Source organism: Microcaecilia unicolor, chromosome 10 (assembly GCF_901765095.1).
Source record: "Microcaecilia unicolor chromosome 10, aMicUni1.1, whole genome shotgun sequence".
Lineage (NCBI taxonomy): Eukaryota > Metazoa > Chordata > Amphibia > Gymnophiona > Siphonopidae > Microcaecilia > Microcaecilia unicolor.
The window spans coordinates 204,086,740-204,110,916 of NC_044040.1; the positions used below are offsets into that span (position 1 = coordinate 204,086,740).

Consider the following 24,177-nt stretch of genomic DNA (forward strand, 5'->3'; position numbering starts at 1 on the left):
AAAGGTAGATTTGGGAGTCATCAGCATAGAGGTGGTAGGAAAAGCCATGGGATGAGATTAATGAACCAAGGGAAGAAGTGTAGATAGAAAAGAGGAGGGGACCAAGAACAGAACCCTGGGGTACGCCGACAGGCAGAGGGATAGAAGTAGAAGAGGATCCACCAGAGTGAACACTAAAGGTGCGGAGGGAGAGGTAGGAAGAGAACCAGGAAAGGACAGAGCCCTGGAATCCAAGTGAGGACAGGGTATCGAGAAGTATGCTGTGATCGACAGTGTCAAAAGCAGCGGAAAGATCAAGAAGAATGAGGATGGAATATTGACCTCTGGATTTAGCCAGTAATAGGTCATTGGAGACTTTAGTAAGCGCAGTTTCGGTTGAGTGGAGAGGGCGAAAACCAGATTGTAATGGGTCAAGAATAGCATGTGAGGAGAGAAAATCAAGGCAGCGGCGGTGAACAGCACGCTCAAGTAATTTGGAGAGAAAAGGAAGGAGGGAGATGGGTCGGTAATTAGAGGGACAAGTAGGGTCAAGTGAAGGCTTCTTAAGGAGAGGTGTGACCACAGCATGTTTAAAGGCAGCAGGGACAGTCGCAGTGGAAAGTGAGAGGTTGAGAATGTGACAGATAAAAGGAATAAGGGTAGGAGAGATGGCATTAAGAAGGTGGGTGGGAATGGGATCAGAGGAACAGGTGGTACATTTTGAGGAAGAAAGGAGAAGTGTAGTTTCCTCAATAGTAACTTCAGGAAAGGAGGAAAGGGAATGAGGGGAAAGAGAGAGAGGGGAACGGACTAGTGGAGGGAGAGCTGGTGAGGTAGAGAAAGCACGGTTTATCTTTTGAACCTTGTTGTGAAAGAATTCAGCAAGGGTCTGAGGAGATAGTGAAGGGGGAGTTGGGGGAGGGGGCACCTTGAGGAGAGAGTTCAATGTGGTGAAGAGAAGTCGAGGATTAGAGCCAAGAGAGTTGGTCAGTTGGATATAATAATCCTGTTTGGCACGTAAAAGAGCAGATTGGAAGGAGGTCAGCATGAACTTAAAGTGTAAGAAATCAGCAAGGGCCCGAGATTTCCGCCAGAGGCGTTCGGCGGAGCGGGTACAGGAACGTAGGTAGCGGATATTAGAAGTCAGCCAAGGTTGGGGTTTTGTACGCCTTACAGGGCGGGTCATCAAAGGTGCAAGAGTGTCTAAGGCAGAGGATAGAGTATTGTTGTAAGAAGAAACAGCCTCGTTGACAGACGTGGATGGTGCCACAGTAGAGAGGAGGTTTGAAACATGGGAGGATAGAGATGAAGGGTCAATGTCGTGAAGATTCCTAGATAAATTAGATAGGATAGGACGGGACTGGGAGGGAGGAGATTTAAGTGTGAAAGTTATAAGATGGTGATCAGAGAGGGGAAGATCGGAGGCAAGGAAACTAGAGGGTGAACAGTTGGAGGAGAAGATGAGATCAAGACAGTGACCATTTTGATGAGTGGGGGAGGTGGAGCATAGTTGGAGATTAAAGGACGACGTTAAAGCGAGTAACTTGGAAATATAAGAGTTGGAAGGATCATTAGCAGGAATATTAAAGTCACCAAGGATGAGAGAGGGGGAGGAAGGATCATGGAAGAAGGCAAGCCAGGCATCAAAGTCACTGAGAAAGGATGAAAGGGACTTATCAGGGGGACGATAAATGACCGCTATTCGAAGAGGCAGAGGAGAGAAAAGGCGGATAGAGTGGACTTCAAAGGAGGAAAAACAGTGAGATTGAGGTGGAAGAAGGGGTTGAAATCTGGAGGAGGGAGAGAGAAGTAGTCCAACACCGCCCCCACGGCCAGTAGGGCGAGGAGTATGTGAAAATAGATAACCGCCATGGCACAGGGCTGCGACTGAAGCAGAGTCATCAGGGCAGAGCCAGGTTTCTGTTATGGCGAGCAGATGGAGGTGACGCGAGATAAAGAGGTCCTGGATATAGGGGAGTTTGTTACAGATAGAGCGGGCATTCCATAGGGCGCAAGAGAAGGGCAGAGAAGAGGAGGGGAGTAGAGGAATAGAGATGAGGTTAGAGAGGTCACGGTGAGATCTGTAGAGTTTGGATAATAGTTGGTGAGGAGGGCCAGGATTGGGATTGATGTCACCAGCTGAGAGTAAGAGAAGGAGTAAAAGAGAGCGGAGGAGAGTAGGAGAGGTGTGGCCACGAAGGCGTCGAAGGCGAGAGGTATTTAGGTGGAATGGGGAAGGCAAAATGGAGGGAAGAAAGAGACGGAGATTAAAAGCCAAAAAGGAGGAAGAGGGTAGGAGAGAAGGTGAGGTGATGAAGTCAATGGATGGGAAGTGAGTTCCTGTAGCGGAAAGAGGTAGGGGGTGAGGGAAAAGATTAGGAAGGGACAGAGCTAGGAAGAGAATGTGAATAGGGGCCATAAACGATTAAGGTACTTTAGCAACTGGAAAAAGATTAGATACAAAGAGAAAAATGCCCCGCGCGCCGTTAGGCGCGCGGCACCTAGAGCGGAGGCCCTGAGTGGATCGGGGTGGACCTGGGTGTCACCCCGGAGAAGGCTGTAAGGATATGCAGATGAGCTGCAAGTCCTCCACAGCACCTGAAAGGCAGCCGGTGGTAGAGGTGGGTACCTCTCAGCTGAGGAAAGGCTTACCAGGGGTTAGGCCGAAGCCAGCATTCCTCCCCCTGAGGGTCGCCTGATCCTAGCCAAAAAGCACCTGGGAACTCTGGGCACTTGGAGAGAAGGCCCTGGGAAGGTCGGGGTGGAACTGGAGTCACCCCGGATACAGCTGTGAGGAAATGCAGAAGGGCTGCAAGTCCTCCACAGCACCTGGTGGGAGCGCTGGGCACCTAGAGCGGAGGCCCTCCCACCAAAATGGCAACGAGTGGGAAACGGCCGGAAAAGACTACAAAGACAACAATCGGCCTCAAAGATCACCTGACGAGGCACAAACTTTATATTCGGGAAAGTTATTACCTTTAAAATTGTTGCTGGATGTTGAAAATGTTGAGCAGAATTCCAGCTTTTGGACAAGAGGTAGTTATGATGTGTTTTTGTTGTGGGGCCCCAGGGCAGGGCCAGCTGTTCCTTCCTCTCTGAATAGGCACCCATAGAGATTCTGTTTGGGATGCCTAAAATGTATGGGGGAAAGTGGGGAGGGGGGGGAATACAGGGGGGAGTAATGAGAAATAGAAGCAAACCATGTATGTCTCTAGCAGCAAATAGGACACAAGTTATGAATAAAGTAAAAGCGCTGAAGCAGGGAGGATGGATGTATAGTAAGAGGTAATGGGAGATATTAAATGCATGTCACTCAATGTCCGAGGGCTGAATATACCTAGGAAACGGCAGTTACTGTTCCGGGAATTGAGGCGGCTTGGGGTAGATATAGGGATGATACAAGAAACCCATTTAAAGCCCAGACATGAATATCTATGTGCTAATAAGAAATACCCTCTCATATATTTCGCCTCCAATATAGATAATACGAAAAGCAAAGGGGTCCTGATAGCATTCTGTAGTGGCAAGAATTGGGAGGTACAAAAGGTTATCAAGGATAAGAATGGGAGATATCTGTTAATTGTTTTAACAATGGGGGGGAAGACCTACACACTGGTGAACATATATTGCCCTAACACTAAGCAGGGAGACTTCCTCTCGGATCTAGATCAGATACTGCTACGGCATTTGGAGGGTTCTCTCCTGATAGGTGGTGATTTCAACCTCACTCTGCATCCACTACTAGATAATACGACACGTAATGCGAACTACGCTAAACAAGACAGGCGACACCTTCACGAGTTTATAACACGATGGCAACTTATTGATTTATGGCGAAGGGACAATCCATCCCAGCGAGCTTATACATATTTTTCCACAGTGCATCAGTCCTCTTCTAGAATAGACCTATGGATGGGGGATGCATCTCTGTTAGGGGTGGTGGGGGAACACACTATACTACCTCATACATGGTCGGACCACTCTCCGGTGCTATTAACAATCAAGGGGTTAGACCCTAATAAAACAAAACGGCAGTGGCGCTTGGACGATGCTTTATTGGCGGATCCATCTAATATTTCCCAGATAGAATCGGCCATCCAGGATTATATCCTATTCAATGATAATGATGAGGTCTCCCCAACTGTGCTATGGGAGGGCTTTAAAGCAGTAATAAGGGGCCATCTGATCGCACTGCGGGCGAGGAGATGGAAGGAGAGATGTGCTAGAGAAAGGGAATTACGCCAACAACTCCTACAGACGGAGACACTGTTGCAAGAAGGAATAGATCAAAATCCGTTGAAACTGAGGGGGCAGGCACACAAAATCCGAACTCAGATACATGAACTGGAACTAGCAGATCTGGCAGAAAAACTACAGAGGGTACGCCAACAACATTTTGAATTTGGTAACAAACCTAGCAGACTACTAGCCCATAAACTGGCCCAACATGCTAGCAGAACCTTGATAGGGGGCCTACGGGATGCAGGGGGAGTGGTGCACTCAGAACCCGAGTTTCTAGATGCAGCCTTTAGTGGATATTATAAGACCTTATATAGTGATACAACAAGCTGTGCAACTGAAGAGATTAGTAATTATCTGGAGGGCGTGGAGCTCCCGCGGCTCCCCGACATAGCAAATCAGGTACTGGGGGAACCCATAACGCAAGAAGAGATAGAACAGACGATTCATGGGCTCTCTGTGCATAAAGCTCCAGGGCCAGATGGCTTTACAAATACATTTTATAAAACTTTTCAAAAACAATTGGTCCCTCTGCTGCTCCGGGTGTTTAACTCTTTGGATAGGGCCACGGGCATCCCACCTACATGGAATCTGGCTACAATCACGGTTCTCCCTAAACAAGGCAAAGATCCCCAGCTGTGTAGCTCCTACAGGCCTATCTCTTTGTTGGGAGTAGATTATAAAATATTTTCCAAAATTATGGCCACTAGGCTCCAGAAATACCTCCCACAGCTTATACATGAAGACCAGGCGGGCTTTGTACGCGAGCGCCAGACCTTTGACAACATTAGGAGAGCGCTACAGGTTATTCAGGGGGCCCAAATACTTACATCTCCCCTTTGTATTTTGTCCTTAGATGCAGAAAAGGCCTTTGATCGGGTCGGCTGGTCATTTCTCTTCGCAGTGCTTGAGAAGTTTGGGGTGGGGGGACGGTACGTGGAATGGCTGTCTCTTATATATGAGAATCCGAGGGCAGCGGTGCGGATCAATGGGACATTAACTAACTCCTTTCCCCTGCAGAGGGGCACCAGACAGGGTTGTGCACTGTCGCCACTTCTGTTTGCCCTAGTAATGGAATCCCTGGCATCTAGGATTAGAGCACATGAGAGAATAAGGGGTCTTATAGGGGGGGGTATTGAGACGAAAATTCTATTATTTGCAGACGATGTCCTACTTCTGTTAAAGGACCCCCTGGTTGCATTCCCCGCTTTGGAGAAAGAAATACAGGCATATGGGGCGGTGTCCGGCTTTAAAATTAACTTTACCAAATCCGAAGCACTTGATATAAACCTACCTGACACAGTCCTGGAAACATTGAAGACACAATTCCCATATAGGTGGGCTAAAAAGTTTGTCAAATATCTTGGGGTCAGTTTACCACGCCGAATGGAGGAGGTATTTGAATATAACTTTCCAAGTAAGGTGCGAGAGCTCTTTAGGGACCTAGAGCGTTGGGAGGGATTGACACTATCCTGGGTGGGTAGAATTAACGCTGTCAAGATGATGATGCTCCCGAAGCTGCTGTACCTATTCACGGCCCTCCCAATCGAAATACCAGCGGCCTTTTTCAGAGGCTTACAGGGCAGGGTGTTCTCATTTATATGGAAGAAGAGACCACCTCGGGTAAAGCGAGAGATGATGTATCAATTTAGAGATCGGGGAGGCATGGGGGTTCCCCAATTCCAGATGTATCAGACTGCAGCCCACTTACGAATTTTAGCAATCTGGCTTCAGAATACAGGGAAACTCTGGACAGAGGTAGAACAAAGCTGGTTGGAGCCCTACCCACTTCGTGCAATACCATGGTTACCTAACTCCACACTCTGGGCATTAATTAAAAGAAGTCCCCTTCTCCTGCAGTGGCCACTAACAATTTGGTACAAGGTTAGGAAGCAGTTTTTTCCAGAGCGTAAATATTTCAAACATACATTTCTTAGATTCGCCCCCCAATTTGGGCCGGGTAGATCAGATAAAGTATATAAGGAATGGGAAGATTGGGGACTCTGTGAATTAGGACAAATGTGTGAGGAGGGTGCGGTCCCACCCTACTCGGAACTATGCCAAATACACGGGCTCTCTCCCTTGCAATCCTTTTATTATTATCAAGTACAGCACTTTATCAAAAATAAAGCAAGGGAGGAGCTGGAGCTAGCCGAGACACAGCTAGAGATAGGGATGACAAAAGGGGGGAACAGGGGGGGCATCTCAAGAATATATAAGGCTTTGTTGGCCCGAGAAGATCCCGTAGAATATTACATACATAAATGGGAGGTGGCAATAGGGACAACATATGATCCCGCACTGTGGGGAAGGGCTCTCAAATCCTTGCTTAGGGTATCGATCTCTAGTGCTATGATAGAAAATGGGCATAAGATGTTGTACGGTTGGTACTATACCCCAAGCCGCCTGGCCAGGATGTTTGGGACAGGTTCCTCCCAATGCTGGCGGGACTGTGGAGAGGAAGGTGATATGTACCATATATGGTGGTCCTGTGTATATGCATCTAGATTCTGGATGAAAATAGTGGACTTTGTAAATTTAGTGACGACCGCACAATACCAGCTGAAAGCGGAACACTGTCTACTTCACTTTAAACCACCAGTGATTCCGTCACACGTCCACCAGTTTGCCACTCAGGTGTTTGTGGCGGGCAGGCTGGTGCTGGCGGCATCCTGGAAAAAACCTAGCCTACCGGACATTTCAGTGGTGCTGGAAAAACTGAACTACATCCACTTAATGTCTAAGCTGATAGCGATGAGTAAAGGGCGCTTAGCCCAACATAGGAAGATATGGGAACAATACAACACTTGGTCCGCAACAGCAGCGCAGTAACAGAGACTTCAGGACTGTTAAAGGGACAGTGGGGGGGGGGGGGGGGGGGGGGGGAGGGGAGAGGGGAGGGGGGGATCTACAGGAGGTAGTTATGATAGGACCATTTACTGTAATATGCAACTGTTCTTCAAGATATCCTGTTATATGACAGAAAAGTCTTAAATTTTGTTTTGTATGGTTCTGAAAATTATATAAATAAAAAACTTTAAAAAAAAAAGAGAAACATTAGAGACCATTGGTGTAATGCATGAGACCAAAATAATTAAGGAAAGAGACTAGGAGGTAGATGTCATGATGGATTGTTATGAAGCAGTCTTTGGGAAGAGAAAGGTTTTTAGCCTCTTCCTGAAGTTGAGGTAGCTGTTTTCTGATGGGAATAGGTAGAGTTCCATATTTTGAGTCTAAGACTTGGGAACAGAGAGCTGAAAATCATCAAATCATACATCTCTTCAACAAAGCCTACAAAAGTCACCCTCAATGAAACAAATCATTCCTTAAACCACCCAAGTACACCAAAAAACACCTCTCACACGACCCTACCTAATACCTTTCATCTAAATCCTCTTTCACCTCTGCTTATGATCGACTGTTTTTAAATCATGTAACGACGTTATCATATTTATACTCTGTAAGCCACATTGAGCCTGCAAAAAGATGGGAAAATGTGGGGTAAAAATACAATAAATAAATAGTCTTCTGAAAAACGTCTCTACATTATGAGTTCGACCTAGGCAGAACATGTGTCTGTCATGGATATTGGGTAAGGTCCATTTTCTTCAAGCATTGTGGGCACTTTAAAAACCTAATTCTGGGTCCAACATGGCCAACTACTGGGTTATATTTTCTTTTAGTTCTTAGACCGCGGCAGAAACAAAAATATAGTGTGGAGAATTAGAGGGCAGGCTTGCTTTCTTTGTGGCGAAAAACTGCTTAATTATATTCTCTCTTCTCCAACCTTTTTTCATTTGAAGTGGAGGGTTGTAAGTACCAAGGCTATTGACTTGCCAGACAGAAACAGAACAAAAGGTCTAACGGTTATTGCAAAGGCGGGAGATTCTTCACATGCTCAGAAACACTTTTTTTCTGAGCTCTAGGAGATTCAGCACCATCGGATAATGTCAGTGTGGACGACACATCCTGCTTGTCCATAGATGACAGTGACTAGCAGAAGTGTATTTTCATATTTGCAGGGGGAATCCTGTGAGTAAACATTGCAAGGCTGGCACTGGAAGCGGAATAGGGGGAAGTCCTTGACAAAGCCATGCTGGCGAAACATGCATGTCGGACGTGTTAGAACCCCTGGTCCGATTACCTACTATTAAGTTAAGTACTCCAAGTTAAAATAATAAAGAAGATAAAAACTGGCAAAAATTGATTTTAAATATTATGATATTCAAAAGCCTATGAAGAAGAATTTGGTGCAGGCGTTTCCAACATTAAGTGAAGGTTGGTTATGTGCACTGAGGCAAATAAGTGAAATATCATAATGGAGTAAACTGTCCATTGAAAACTAGATGGAATATACTTGTATGTAGGAACCCTTGAAGACTTTATTATTGGATGTGGTAGGGTCCCTATAAGACGAAATTGAGAGTTTGCTGAATATTTGTGTTTCATATTTATATATGTCATGTATTAATTCTGTAACCCACTAATTAAATAGTCCCTAACACCTAGTGTTTAAATCATTTTTAACTATAACCAATATTTTTCACAGTATCTTTTTTCGGGGATATTCAGAATTTTTAACAGCGCAACCATCCAATCATTTTTCAATATAGTGATGGTGCTGTTTAACTCGTCATAATTCCACCCGTTTTCTTATTACTTTTTAATTAACCAAATCTAAAAGTCTTTATATAGTAAGTTCAAACTTCTCAAATGATGAACTGCAAATCAAATAAATCAAATAAATCAAATAAATATAAATATAACTTAGCTTTTAAATAGCTGTATGTAACATTGATTCTCCAACTTCAAACCTCCGCCAACTTGGCCAGGTTTCGAATTTCTTCATCAGGGAAGAGGTTTGCTGAGAAAAAAGCACAATCTATCAAAAAGATTATCCCCAAACAATCTTAAAATTTCCTAATATTTACTCACTATAAGGTTACCATCTTAGATATTATTTCGGCATCAAAATAAAATGGCTGCGGCGTCTCTTCTGCCTCAGCAATTTAAATAACCACAGCTGAAAACTATCAGCCAATTATACTGCAGACACGTCATATCCAGACCCACCAATCAAAGTAAAGGGAATACAGAACATCCAAAATTTAAAGGTGTAGATCAAATCAAAGACCACCAATCTATTTCAGAATTTAATCCATGAGGAAACAATGAATGCAGATAAAAAATCCACCTTTGTTCTTTGTAGTTTAATAAAGATTCAGGGTTTCCACCTTCCCATCCTAGCTGAATGTGATCTATAATTCGCCACCTAATGTCTTCAATCTGATGATTTTTTTCAATCCAGTGTTGGACTATAGGAGCAGATAATACTTTATTTTTTATCCGTGACTTATGTTCATTAAGTCTGATTTTAATCGGGCGGCTTGATCTACCTATATAGATCAGATGGCATGGACATTCAATAATATATATACTATTATGTGAATTACAATTAGTTCGAGCTCTTGCTACTATCGGTTGTGTAGATCTGGGAGGTGTCCAAGATGTCCCTTCAATTGCAAACTGACACCATTGACATGAATTACATTTAAAGTGTCCTACAGTCATCGGATCCAGTGCAATATAGTCCAATCTCTTATAAGTCAGCATCTCTCCTATCGTTTTCCCTCTTTTAAATGCGTAATACTTTACTTCATTTTTCGAGTTTTCATCCTTATCACCTTAAAGCCAGTTTACCAATCAGCCAGTTCCTAAGAATCAAAAGAATTTGCTCTGAAGAAGTGATGTTTGAAGATCAGGCTTGTAAAATGACAACGCGATTTCTAAATAGAGGATATCCTTATACGGTTATTAAAAAAGCATACCGTAGAGCAAAATATGCCTGTAGGGACTGGCTGTTACAATATAATATGCAACAAACTGACGATAAACTGGTTTTGGTTATTCCATATTCTGTTCTAAGTTCGAATATTAATAGAACTATACATCATTATTGGAAGATGTTACAGATACATACTTGTTTTGAAGATCATCCGATCTGCGCATTTAAAAGAGGGAAAACGATAGGAGAGATGCTGACTTATAAGAGATTGGATTATATTGCACTGGATCCGATGACTGTAGGACACTTTAAATGTAATTCATGTCAATGGTGTCAGTTTGCAATTGAAGGGACATCTTGGACACCTCCCAGATCTACACAACCGATAGTAGCAAGAGCTCGAACTAATTGTAATTCACATAATAGTATATATATTATTGAATGTCCATGCCATCTGATCTATATAGGTAGATCAAGCCGCCCGATTAAAATCAGACTTAATGAACATAAGTCACGGATAAAAAATAAAGTATTATCTGCTCCTATAGTCCAACACTGGATTGAAAAAAATCATCAGATTGAAGACATTAGGTGGCGAATTATAGATCACATTCAGCTAGGATGGGAAGGTGGAAACCCTGAATCTTTATTAAACTACAAAGAACAAAGGTGGATTTTTTATCTGCATTCATTGTTTCCTCATGGATTAAATTCTGAAATAGATTGGTGGTCTTTGATTTGATCTACACCTTTAAATTTTGGATGTTCTGTATTCCCTTTACTTTGATTGGTGGGTCTGGATATGACGTGTCTGCAGTATAATTGGCTGATAGTTTTCAGCTGTGGTTATTTAAATTGCTGAGGCAGAAGAGACGCCGCAGCCATTTTATTTTGATGCCGAAATAATATCTAAGATGGTAACCTTATAGTGAGTAAATATTAGGAAATTTTAAGATTGTTTGGGGATAATCTTTTTGATAGATTGTGCTTTTTTCTCAGCAAACCTCTTCCCTGATGAAGAAAATTCGAAACCTGGCCAAGTTGGCGGAGGTTTGAAGTTGGAGAATCAATGTTACATACAGCTATTTAAAAGCTAAGTTATATTTATATTTATTTGATTTATTTGATTTGCAGTTCATCATTTGAGAAGTTTGAACTTACTATATAAAGACTTTTAGATTTGGTTAATTAAAAAGTAATAAGAAAACGGGTGGAATTATGACGAGTTAAACAGCACCATCACTATATTGAAAAATGATTGGATGGTTGCGCTGTTAAAAATTCTGAATATCCCCGAAAAAAGATACTGTGAAAAATATTGGTTATAGTTAAAAATGATTTAAACACTAGGTGTTAGGGACTATTTAATTAGTGGATTATGTTTTAATCCCCACACCATGTAAATCGTGGTCTCCTTAAGTTAGAATGTATTAATTCTGAGCACATCACATTTCTATTGTATATTTTTTTATTTATTTTGGTTAATTGTTAACTTGATATATACTCTGGAAACAGTTTTCATTTAATAGTGTGTATCCAGAGAGAGCCATCAAAACTTTATATCGATTAGATTCCCAGTTTTTCCTGAAAGTGTTTCATGACACAATTGATAATGGGATGGTATACAGTTTACATACTTGTTTCAGTCACTTTGCTGAAAGATTTCCTAAATGATGTGTTGCAGCTGTTAACCACCTGCAGGGTATTTTGCAAAGCTGCAATTTCTTTTTCGGTTTTGCGGATCTTAGCATCCAGATCATCCCCTTCGCGTTGAAGATCATCTTTGGCTTGAGCAGCCTAAAAAAATAAAGCAGAGATCTAAATATTTGTTACAAGAAACAATTTAAATTTTTTAAAGATTTATAAAACAAAATGGATTTCATTGGTTCTTTTACATTCCCTCCATTGAAGCAGTGTCAGCAGAAGTAATAGGTACATGCCTATATTCTGTAAATTTGTAAACCTTTTCCCCAGGAGGCTGAGTTCTACACCTCATTTCTTGTGCTGCAAATCCTGTCTGGTAAAAGCTTGCAGACTACGGGTTTCCTTGTAGAGAGCCAAGCTGCCCTCTTAAGGTAGCTAACAGGAAAAGGAAAAAAAAGGGATTTTGGAATCAGTTCAAGAAGAGTTACGTTCAGGTATGTTGGTATTTTCCTGTCCCCAGAGGACTTAGAATCTATGGGGTTGATATTTAGTGTGGTTTAAGCAGGCAGCAAAGGTTCCTGACACAAACCAGGCTCAGTGTCCTGGCCACTGATAGCAGCATTTAACTGGACAGTAATGCTGATATTTAGTTCTAATCACCATGGCACTGCCTAGTTAGTGCTAGGGCAGCCTACGGGTGGTGTTGTGGAGCAGCTGGCAGTTATCTGGGCACCAGCTATATTCAGTGCCACTACCCACACAGCTAGCAAGCAGACGGGTGCACAAAAGGCAATCCTAACTAAACATTGAAAATGACGGCAGATAAAGGCCATATGGCCTATCCAGTCTGCCCATCCATATCATCTGCTTTCCCCTAAGAGATCTTTCGCATTTGGATATTGTAGTTCCCTCCTGTGTCCTGTTTTGTCCATGCAAAGGCATTAAACTGTTTTGAAGTAACTTGTAGTATGTAAGCTGCCTAGACATTTGCTCTGATAGGGGGGATAGTAAGCCTTTAATAAAACTTGAAACCTGAACTTAATAAAACTTGAATATCAGCCAGCACCCGCATAACTTCCAAGTCAGCAGCTGACTTCAGATATTCATTGCCAATAAGAAATGACTCAGCATTGACTATCTGGGTTTAATTTTGCCCATAGCTGTCAAGTGTGTCTTTTGTTCACACTGGATGAAAAGAACACTGAGATTTTCACTTTCTAACAGTACGAAGGATGAAAACATTACAAGGTCTTTTGAAGACCTCAGCAGAGAGCTAAGATAGAAAATTTCTTTTACTCCACTCTCCAAAATCGTCACTGATCTTGTATGTTTTCTTAAATGCTTGTGGTTTTTTTTTCTTTATCTCAACTTAAGAATATCTTAAAATGATGCAATATATTTCACTTAGGGTATTGTAACTGGGCAGCAACATTCAAATTCAAACTAAATAGTGACAAAACCAAATTCCTATTTCTATCAAGTCTACACAACCCCACATCACACCAAAACATCACATTCAATAATCAAACATATAAAATCGAAACACAGCTAAAAATACTGGGAATCATCCTTGATAAACATCTATCACTGGACAGTCAAATATCAGCAGTAACAAGAAAAATCTTCTGTTCAGTGTGCAGTGGCGGCAGCCAAAAAAGCAAACAAGATGCTAGGAATTATTAGGAAAGGGATGGTGAATAAGACAGAAAATACTATAATGCCCTTGTATCGCTCCATGGTATGTCACACCTTGAGTATTGGGTTCAGTTCTAGTTGCCATATCTCAAAAAAGATATAGTGGAATTAGAAAAGGTTCAAAGAAAAGCAACCAAAATGATAAAGGGGATGGCACTCCGGGGAGATATGACTGAGGTCTACAAAATTTCGAGTGGTGCAGAACGAGAAGAAGTTGATTTTTCACTCGTTCCAAAAGTACAAAGACCAGGAAGTTACATGGAAATACTTTTAAAATAAATGGGAGGAAATATTTTTTTCACTCAACGAATAGTTAAGCTCTGGAACTCTTTGCCAGAGGATGTAGTAATGGCAGTTAGCGTATCTGGGTTTAAAAAAGGTTTGGACAAATTCCTGGAGGAAAAGTTCATAGTCTGCTATTGAGACAGACATGGGAAGCAACTGCTTGCCCTGAGGTTTGTAGTATGGAGTGTTGCCACGATTTGGGTTTCTGCAAGGTACTTGTGACCTGGCTTGGCCACTGTTTAGAAAACAGGATACTGGGCTAGATGGACTACTGGTCTGACCCAGAATGGCTACTCTTATGTTCTTATGTAAAATGCTTCAGAACACTATGGAAACTGAGAAGGACCAGAGACTATTTTCCAAGTCAATCATTCTGAATAATAGTACAGTCGTTGATACTATTGTAATGCAACATGCGAAGGCGGTAGAACGAGAGGACATGAAATGAGATTGAAGGGGGGCAGACTCAAGAAAAATGTCAGGAAGTATTTTTTCACGGAGAGAGTAATAGATGCTTGGAATGCCCTCCCGCGGGAGGTGGTGGAAATGAAAACGGTAACAGAATTCAAACATGCGTGGGATAAGCATAAAGGAATCCTGTGCAGAAGGAATGGATCCTCAGGAGCTTAGTCGAGCTCGGGAGGTGGGGCTGGTGGTTGGGAGGCGGGGATAGTGCTGGGCAGACTTATACGGTCTGTGCCAGAGCCAGTGGTGGGAGGCGGGACTGGAGGTTGGGAGGCAGGGATAGTGCTGGGCAGACTTATACGATCTGTGCCAGAGCCGGTGGTGGGAGGCGGGGATAGTGCTGAGCAGACTTATACGGTTTGTGCCAGAGCCAGTGGTGGGAGACAGGGATAGTGCTGGGCAGACTTATACGGTCTGTGCCAGAGCCAGTGGTGGGAGACAAGGATAGTGCTGGGCAGACTTATACGGTCAGTGCCAGAGCCGGTGGTGGGAGGCGGGGATAGTGCTGGGCAGACTTATACAGTCTGTGCCACAGCCGGTGGTTGGGAGGCGGGGCTGGTGGTTGGGAGGCGGGGATAGTGCTGAGCAGACTTATACGGTCTGTGCCAGAACCGGTGGTGGGAGGCGAGGCTAGTGGTTGGGAGGCGGGGATAGTGCTAGGCAGACTTATACGGTCTGTGCCAGAGCCGGTGGTTGGGAGGAGGGGCTGGTGGTTGGGAGGCGGGGATAGTGCTGGGCAGACTTATACGGTCTGTGCCAGAGCCGGTGGTTGGGAGGAGGGGATAGTGCTGGGCAGACTTATACGGTCTGTGCCCTGAAGAGCACAGGTACAAATCAAAGTAGGGTATACACAAAAAGTAGCACATATGAGTTGTCTTGTTGGGCAGACTGGATGGACCGTGCAGGTCTTTTTCTGCCGTCATCTACTATGTTACTATGTAATGCAACATACGTAGGGTGTAAGGAAAAAACATTAAAATTTCAACAAACCATTCAAAACACAGCAGCACAACTAATATTTAAGAAGTCAAAATTTGAAAGAGCCACTCCGCTGCATGAAAAACTATACTGGTTACCAATCAAAGCAAGACTAATCTGCAAAGCTAACACCATCATCTACAAAATACTATTCGGTATGTCGCCTGATTGTATGATAGATATGATTGAACTGTCCCCAAGAAACGCAAGCCCAGAAACCAGAGGCTACCTGTTTCTTCACCTACCCAAATGCAGAAACATAACCTACAAAATTATCTACATGGCTGGATTTAGTTACCTAGGTTCTAAATGGTGGAACTCAATACCAAAGCTCACAAGATGCATCACCAACTACCTCCAATTCAGAAAAGAACTGAAAACCTACCTCTTAAAAATTCTTCAATTAAGTAACTAAGCCAACGAAGATCTTCCCGCTTCCTAATCGTAAACCATCACTGCTAGTCGCCTCTATACCGCTAGCCGCTTCTGAATGTAAATCATAACTACAATTGTAAACCATCACTGTTAGATGCTTCCATACTGCTTGTTGCTTCCGAATGTAAATCATAATTACAACTTCCATCAGAAAGCAAACTGTAATCAATCATTTTAATTTCATAAGAATGTAAATTGTAAGCCACTTTGAACTGAAACTTGTTTTGGATAACAGTGGGATACTAGAATGCATAAATAAATAAATACAAAACTTTTCTTAGTGATGTCGACTCCGGGGGTACTTCTTGTCCAGCATGAGTCATGTTTTGCCATCTGGCTGTATCAAGGATCCACCACCTATGGCTCTCTCACACCATCCTTGCCAACTTAACACACTGTATCAACGATCCTTGATGCAGCCAGATGACGAAACATGACTCATGTCAGACCTGAAGTACCCCTACAGCCAACATCACTAAGATAAGTTTTGGATTGCAGTTATAATACCCTATCTTAGTGATATTGGCACCGGGGTTACTTCTGGTACTGAGTTACTGTCACCCATTCCAGCTGTAATCCATTAAAGGAACAAGATGACCCGTTAGGCGACCTGGAGCTGTGCATCACCGAAATGTGCATTACAATACGTTAGAGTCACAGAAAACCCCTTTGTGCATTACTAGCTAAATAACGTTTGCTTTAGACTGGCTACAACTAGCCTAAAGCAAACGTTCCGAGCATAGTAAGCTTTGTACACTTCTGGTCCTGAGTGACTTGCCCTAGACCACAAAGAGAATCAATTAAAGAAACAGAATGTGGATCCTGCCTTTCCTGGTTCTCAGCCCATACCTCCAGAAACCCCAAATCAACCTGTGTGTAGGTAAGTATTTTAGAAGTACCTTAATAATATAGTAAGCCTGTGATTTATCCTCTTCTCCTTCAGGAGGCATCATTTTAATTGTGAAGATTTCATATCTCTTCTTCATTTTCTCAATTCTAGCCAATCTTTCATGAAGCTCCAAACTAATGACAGTAAACAGATTGAAACAGGTACAAACTCAGATTGTAAATCATCCAGGAACAGAAAAATACCTACTCTATCTGAATATACACTGCTTCAATAGCTTTTGGGCAGAATATAAGAAATTAAAAACAAAACAAAACATGGAATTCTTGTTAAAGGTGGCCCCCCAGTCTAATTTAGATTAGATTTAGCATTTATATTCCATTTTGCCTGAAGGAACTTAGTTTCAAGACAGATTAAAATCAAATGTACATCAATAAATCCTTAATTCTGGCCAAAAAAATGTTACTGATGCACAAAGGATATTTGCTATATTGGAACTGTAATACAAAAACTGGTCAGCAAACTGATGCACGTTTGTTGACTCCTGGCATTACTGAGATCAACAAAAGGTATATGATGCTCAATAGAATTATATTTAATTTAAAACACTTTGATAAAGTGATAAGTACATAGATAAAAGAACAGCATGAGTCCCTTTGGAACTCTCCTCTCTGGTTAATAGTTTATGGATTACTTCTTTGAGCAGAGATTCCTCTACAGTTCTTCCAGTTTCTACCTGGCTGTGGAACAGAACATTTCTTCAAGCCTTAGAAGGTACCAAAGTGCCCTATCAGATTCCAGTTCAGCCCTGTATATGAACCCACCTGCACAGCTGGTAACCAATACCTTATGTTCTGCCGTTCGCTTTCCACGAGTCTTAGCTGACTTTGTAGCATCTCTTTATGAACTTTAATTTCTTGAGTTCTTTCATTCATAGCAGTTTGTAATTGTAGCTTTCGTTTTTCTAGCGAGTAAACATCATCTGCCTTATTGTAAAGCATATCTCGAAGACGTTTGATTTCCAGCTTTCGAATATTGTCCTCAACCATTAAGTTCTGTCAACAAATACAACTTAAAATATATAGTCTAGACAACACATTTTAACAGTTGCTCCAAACAATATGCTTTATGTTTAGAAATACTGCTGCTTCTTCACACACATTTCTCTGTTTCCTTTCTCTTTTGCTCTAATTTATTGCAAAATTTTAAAATCTATTTTATACTTTTTAGAAAAAAGGGTCTGCATCTTAAGTACTGCCATCCCTCTCCCCAGTTTTTAAAGATCTTTTCCTCTTTTTATGCCACTTTACTTTACCAGGCACTTATATTCCGCTCACACCTCGAGAGGTTTGGAACGGATTACAGAGTAAACAGAATTCAACAAGAATGCATTGGGAAGACAAGTTTGTTACTTTTTTTTTTATTTGTTACTTTTGTATCCCACATTTTCCCACCTATTTGCAGGCTCAATGTGGCTTACATAGTACTGTAGTGGCGTTCGCCGGTTCTGGTCTGAACATTATACAAAGTGTACATAAGGACAAGGTGTGGTTATGGTAGAATGGGGATCGTATATGGTAGATACATTAGGGGAACATTAGGTAGGAATAGGGAGAGTTGGGGTGAGTCCATTGCGTTCTTGGTGTTGTTGTGTGACAGGTATTCTTGTTGTTATGTTGGGTCGGTGAGGTATGCCTTTTGGAACAGGTTCGTTTTTAGTTTTTTCATATGCATCCAGCTTCTCCTACATATGCACGCAAATTTGGAATGGACTACCAAAATCGATAAAAATAACCCACGACATAGTGAACTTCCGTAAACCATTGAAAACTTATTTAAGAAAGAATACAGTAACAACTCATCCTAAATGCCAATTAACAAAACGTATCTATACAACATGTATTCTATATGTCTTAACTGTTTTTGCTAAATCTTCTTGATTTGTAGTTTAATGTTCCTAATTGTTCAAGTTAATTTTGTCATGAATGAAGTTTAACCTAATACCTTCAGCTCTCATCATAAGATGAACTTTCCTCCTGTAACCTAATCCACTCTGTCCCCTCTACCTCAACTATGTATTTCTCCTATCTGGAACTGGTAAACACCACTTACGGAACTATGTAAGCCACATGAGCCTGCAAATAGGTGGGAAAATGTGGGATACAAATGTTATAAATAAATAAAATAAATAAATAAATAAATAGGAGAAGCTGGATGCATATGTTGATTTGTATTTGAGTCCTTTGTTGTTTGGGTAGTGGAGATTAAGGTATGTTCGTGCTGATCTTGTTGTGTTTCTGGTTGGCATATTACAGAGTTTCATGGCATATTACAGAGTGGGTTAGCAGGTAGATAAGTCTAATACATAGATGCAGTGAAAAGGACTTCAGTTTGACATTAGACGTATTGAAAAAGTCATGTTGGGAAACCAGATTTACGAGGAGTTTGGCAAGACGTATTTCTTGAATAGAATGGATTTTAAGGCTTTACGGAATTGAGTGTAGCAGTTCATGTTGAGCATTGGTGTCGGTAGGGCATTCCAGAATTTGGCGGCTTGGTAAGAGAATAGGCTTGAGAAAAATCTCTTGAGTTGAAATTCCTTGAAGGATAATTTTAGAGATTTTTGTCCCATAGTTTGAGTAAAAGAGCTGTGATGAAAGAGAACATGTAAAGGGGAGAACATCCCTGAAAGCTTTTAAAGACAAAACAACAGATTTTAAAGATAATTCTGGCCTCGGTAGCCAGTGTAGTTGGGCATAGAGGTGAGAGATCCTGCTGAATTTTTTCAGACCGTAGATTAGTCTTATGGCTGTGTTTTGTTTTTGTGTTTGTGTTGTCTGTAGTTTGCATATTAAGTTTTTAGGGCAGTTCAAGTAGAATATATTGCAGTAGTCTAGCTACCCTCTTCTCCTATATTGGTGTGCTTACTGCATGGATTTCCAGAACCTAAGTCTCTTTCGTAAGAGAAGAACAGGAGGAAATTTCAAAACCATATAAACATGGCTCCTACAAAATATGAAAAAGAAGAATTGTAATGCTTTCTTTGGTTTACATGCAGGCACAATAGACTGCTTAAAAGAAAATCCTGTGGTGTTAGTAACAAATGTTCCAGAATAAGAAACAAAATAAGCAGAAAGCATTAACCATACACTGAGCATATAGATATGTGATGTAACCATGCTGCAATTAAAAATGTAAACTTACTATCAGAAAAAATTATAAATGATTTAAACAATCAAATCTGAACGTAAAAGAAAAGAAAAAAATTAGAAGGAAAGAGTTTCTTCTAGTTTTTCAAATGTTAAGCAAATTAGTGGCATGTGTATATATATATATATATATATATTTTATTTTTTTTTAAATCAGTAAGGAGTTTCAAATATAACAATAGGCCGGTAAAGAACTTAAGCTGGATTTTTGACAGAAAAAGAAAAAAAAACATTAGAGAGAAACCCCCATTCATAATAGAAAATCTTACCTGTTTGGAAGACCTGATCTTCTTCAGTTCTTTCTCGGCCATGTGGTTGTAAAGGCTGAACTCCTCCATTTTGCTCATCAGATCCTTCTTTTCCTCTCCAGTCTTGTCTATGAATTTTTTAATATGACTGATGTCTCCCTGTTATAAAATATAAGTCTGAGCTTATTTCAAAGGAGAAGCATAGCACAACGCACTAAAACCATGTTTGTTACGAACTAGTCACTCGACACTATTTATGTATTCATTTGTAACCCGTTCTGGGCGTTCATATACAACAGACATTTCCATAAAACAATAGTGTGGCAGAGGATCAGATGAATCAAGCCTAAGCAGAAACCTGGTTATATTGAAATACTTTTGCAGTTGACTACCACTAAAGTCTGACCATGTAACCAGTGGCACACCTAGGTTGGCTGCCATCTGGGGCATGTTGCCGCTATGCCCCCCCCCCCCAGCACATCCCCCCCCCCCCCCTTGTCCACCCACCTCCCCCTCCTCTGAAGTGCATCATCCTCACCAACTAGGGCTGCATGGAGCATTTATGTGGCTGTTGGCTCCAGAAGTCCCCTGCCCCAGAACAGGAAGTAACGCAGAGGGGGCAGGGAACTGGAGGAGCCAAAAGCCGTGCACCCCCTTGCTGCCTGCACCCAGAGCAGACCGCCCCCACCGCCCGCCCTTGGTATGCTACTGCATGTAACACAGGAGAGAAAATGGATGTACAATGCATACCAAGGCGAACCAAGAACTGGAACAAGAAGGGAAAAGAGGACCAGGGAGACCTGACTGAGCAGAATAGCAACTGATCAGAAGCAGTGAATGAAACACACCAGGATTTTTACTAGGTTTCAGCTGGTGTAAGTCCTCGTGCCCAATGATATTCTGTAAAGAGCCTTCAACCTGGAGTGCCCTTTATAGAATAGCGCTGGGCGCCATTCACTGAATCCAGTCCATACTGTGCCAAAAAACATGAAAGTTAATGTTCAGCAGATTTATGTATGTACAGCTGACTTTATCAACATTAAATCTTTCCCGTTAGAAATAGCTGCTCCTCCCCAGTTTTGTGCAAATAAAATTACCTGACAAAAAGGATGCTAGGCTGTACACATGACAAGGGTGGGCTAACAAAGTCAACCAGATGGTACGACCTTGAGCTAAATTCAAGTAGACAAAAATCGGTCCACACAATTAGCGGGGCTAAATCTGAATAGATAAGTTTTGCTCAGTCAGGGGCCCTTTTACAAAGGCAAGTAGGTGCCTGCGTGCGTCAAACTAGCACTACCACCCAGCTACTGCATGCTTTGGGCGGTAATTCCATTTTTGACGCACGCCCAAAACACAAGGTAGAAAATATTTTCTACCGTGTGGCGCTTACCCGGTGGTAATCGGCAGTTAACACGCATTGAATGCTTACCGCCCGCGCGTAAGACTTTACCGATAAGTCAATGGCTGGCGGTAAGGTCTCAGGCCGAAAATGGACGTGCGTTGGTTTTAATTTGCTGCACGTCCATTTTCTGGCACACACAAAAAATGCCTTTTTTCCAGGCGTGCTGAGGAATTACTCCAGCGCACATCCAAAACACACGCCTACACCAGCGCAGGCCACTTTTAGGTACGCTTTAGTAAAAAGGCCCCTCAAATTCATCTGAATATCAGGTTGTGTTTCTACCTGGACAAATGCAGCTAATCATAAAGGCAAAGTTTATACGATAAATGTGTCCCATTAACTTTGGTAAGCACTAGCTGAATTATCAGCTTCATATACAGGCCTCATAGACTGGATGTTTAGTAAGAATTTTAACTGTGGAGAGTCCATGCTTACACTAGGGTGGGTTATATGATATTTCAATAATTCTATATGCATTTTGGATCTAAAACTAAAAGGGGTCATAATTTCCCAATACTCAGTTCATCCAGAGTGAATATGTCACTAAATTTATAAGCAGAACTGCCAACACATCTGAAGCCAACCCCCAATAGCTGATCTAGTCCTGGCTTTGTCCCACTGCATGCATGGGATTGTAGTTCTAATTTTTCTATTGATTTCACTAAGAAAATCAGAACCATAACTCCTTGCATGAAAATGGAACAAAACCAGGACTGGATCACCCTGCTCAACTCTAGGCACATTACCTGAATCTTCTTATGTTGTGTACTTATTAAATTTAGTGCATTCCTCTTTCCTTCCAAGGTTCTGGTAAGTTCAGCGATTTTTGCTTCCAGTATCATCTTATCATCTGTATTAACATCTCCATTTAACCGAGCCAACCTTCGCTCTAACTGCTGAATTTGAAAATCCTGGGCAACCAAGAAGGCAAAAATAAATTAGTTGAGGAAAACAAGCTTACTAATGTTAGAAATAACCTGGTTTCAAGTTATTTCCTTGCTCTTTAACATGGGTTAAGAGCTACATCCAAATAATACAAGTTTATAATTATTGTAAGATTCCAATTATCTATTGTGATTATACTTGCCTGATGAAACGATAATTCACCATACTGAATTTAGTAAATAACAAGGCTCACTTTAGACAGAGCATAGAAATCAGAATTTATAGAGCCAGGTTGAGACGTGTACAATTCCAGTAGTATTTAAAAAAAAAGTATCTGCTTCCATAAAGCCTTTCTAAAACATATACAGGACTGCACACGTATGTGGCAGTGCATGTTGCAGGAGCATCCATTTAACAAATATAAACATGGACAACCTCAATGGAGGAAGCTTGGCAACTTGCACGTCTAACATGGTATTTCAGAACTTTCACATATGTCACACTAGTGGTTAGAATGCCGGGCTAACAACCAGGGAAGCCCAGTTCAAATCCCGCTGCTGCTTCTTGTGATCCTGGGCAAGTCACAACCAATTTACAATATCTTTCATAATAGATTTTTCTAAATGTTAAATATCCATAGCTATCCCAGTATGTTTATGATACTGTATTGTAAAATTGGATTCTTACAACAAATTACTTTCTTATGCATTATTCTTTGTTATGTATCCTATACTGTTTATTGGAAGCCACACTTAACTCAAACTTGTTTGGGATAATGTGGGATATAAATAAATAAATAAACAAACCCTCCACTGCTTCAGGTACAAACTTAAGATTGTGAACCCTCCAGGGACAGGGAAATACCTAGAGTACCTGAATGCAACTCATCTTGAGCTACTGCTGAAAAAGGTGTGAGCTAAATTCAAATAAATAAATAAAATGTATGTCTGCATGCTCAGAGTTAAACTATAGAGGATGCAATCTTAATAAGTTTCCATTTGGAGGGAGAAATGATTGAGGATTTAGGAGGAAACCACCTGTAAAGGGCAGGCTGAAACAAGCACTTTTTAAAAAAACCTATATGTGCCAGGGAGCATCTGTAAATCCATATGTTGAAATATTGGGTCACACACATGCATAAAGGAGAATGCACATGTAGATACAAGACCTGCCCCCTTGCAAGTAGTGCAGATTTACATATATGAATACTGGCTTTCTAAAATTGGATTTTACACTTGTATGAGATATACACCTGTACATGCCAGTACTTACATATGTAACACATATGTAACTTGTGAAACGGTATTCTTGCTAAAGGCAACAAGTTCAAGGTCATGTTGTCAGCAGATGTTGATAATTCCAATTTTTAAAAAGGGGAGGGGGAACATTTATAAAATAGTACAAAAGAAATATGTGTTAATAAATAGATCATATTTAATGAGATTTATGGGTGATGTTTCCTATTTGGAAATGCACCCTAAAGTGATTCATTAAGATCAAAAACACACTGGATGCAGAAACTAAGAGAAAACATGAGATATGATCACAAATTTAAAAATATATACACGATCTAAAATACATTTTACAATACTGTCAGATGCTACAATATTTATGCTGTTACTGACTAGAGTTACCAGAGAGAGGGAATGAAATTTGAAACATCTTTTACCTGATTGTAAATGAGTTCCTGTTGTTTCAGAGCCTTTAAATCAACTTTGTGTAAGTGGTTGTTCAGATTTTTCAATGTTGCACGACATCCATTGATCTCTGCTGTAATGTTTTTCTCTGTATTTTCCAGTTCACGTGATTCCTGGGTTCTTTTGAAATTTAATTCTCTCAATTGTTTCAACTGAACATCAAGTTCCTGAAAATACAAAAATGTTGTTTTTGCATAAGGATTCTTCTGACCAAGTAATATGGCAACAGCTGTACTTTCTGTTCTACCTAATGCTTGTAAAACTTACTAAGAAACACTTATGTTTTGCATTATGATTGTATAAAATTTCATACTATGACAAATGTTAAATTTATGATGAAGGCATTGAGAGTTTCATTCATATTATTTGCAGGAAATTTGT

At 41.2% G+C, this 24,177-nt stretch overlaps 1 protein-coding gene across 1 annotated transcript in view; it reads right to left on the reverse strand.

Annotated features, from left to right (window-relative positions):
• CCDC39 (coiled-coil domain containing 39) overlaps window positions 1-24,177 on the reverse strand; it is a 77,586-nt gene that overhangs the window by 35,122 nt on the left and 18,287 nt on the right. Inside the window, exons 10-15 of the mRNA XM_030216793.1 lie at window positions 23,769-23,963; window positions 21,961-22,125; window positions 19,831-19,968; window positions 17,199-17,407; window positions 16,405-16,528; window positions 11,641-11,800 (exon numbers count right to left, since the gene is read on the reverse strand). Of these exons, the coding sequence (XP_030072653.1) occupies window positions 11,641-11,800; window positions 16,405-16,528; window positions 17,199-17,407; window positions 19,831-19,968; window positions 21,961-22,125; window positions 23,769-23,963 (991 nt within the window). The remainder of the gene's footprint in view (window positions 1-11,640; window positions 11,801-16,404; window positions 16,529-17,198; window positions 17,408-19,830; window positions 19,969-21,960; window positions 22,126-23,768; window positions 23,964-24,177) is intronic.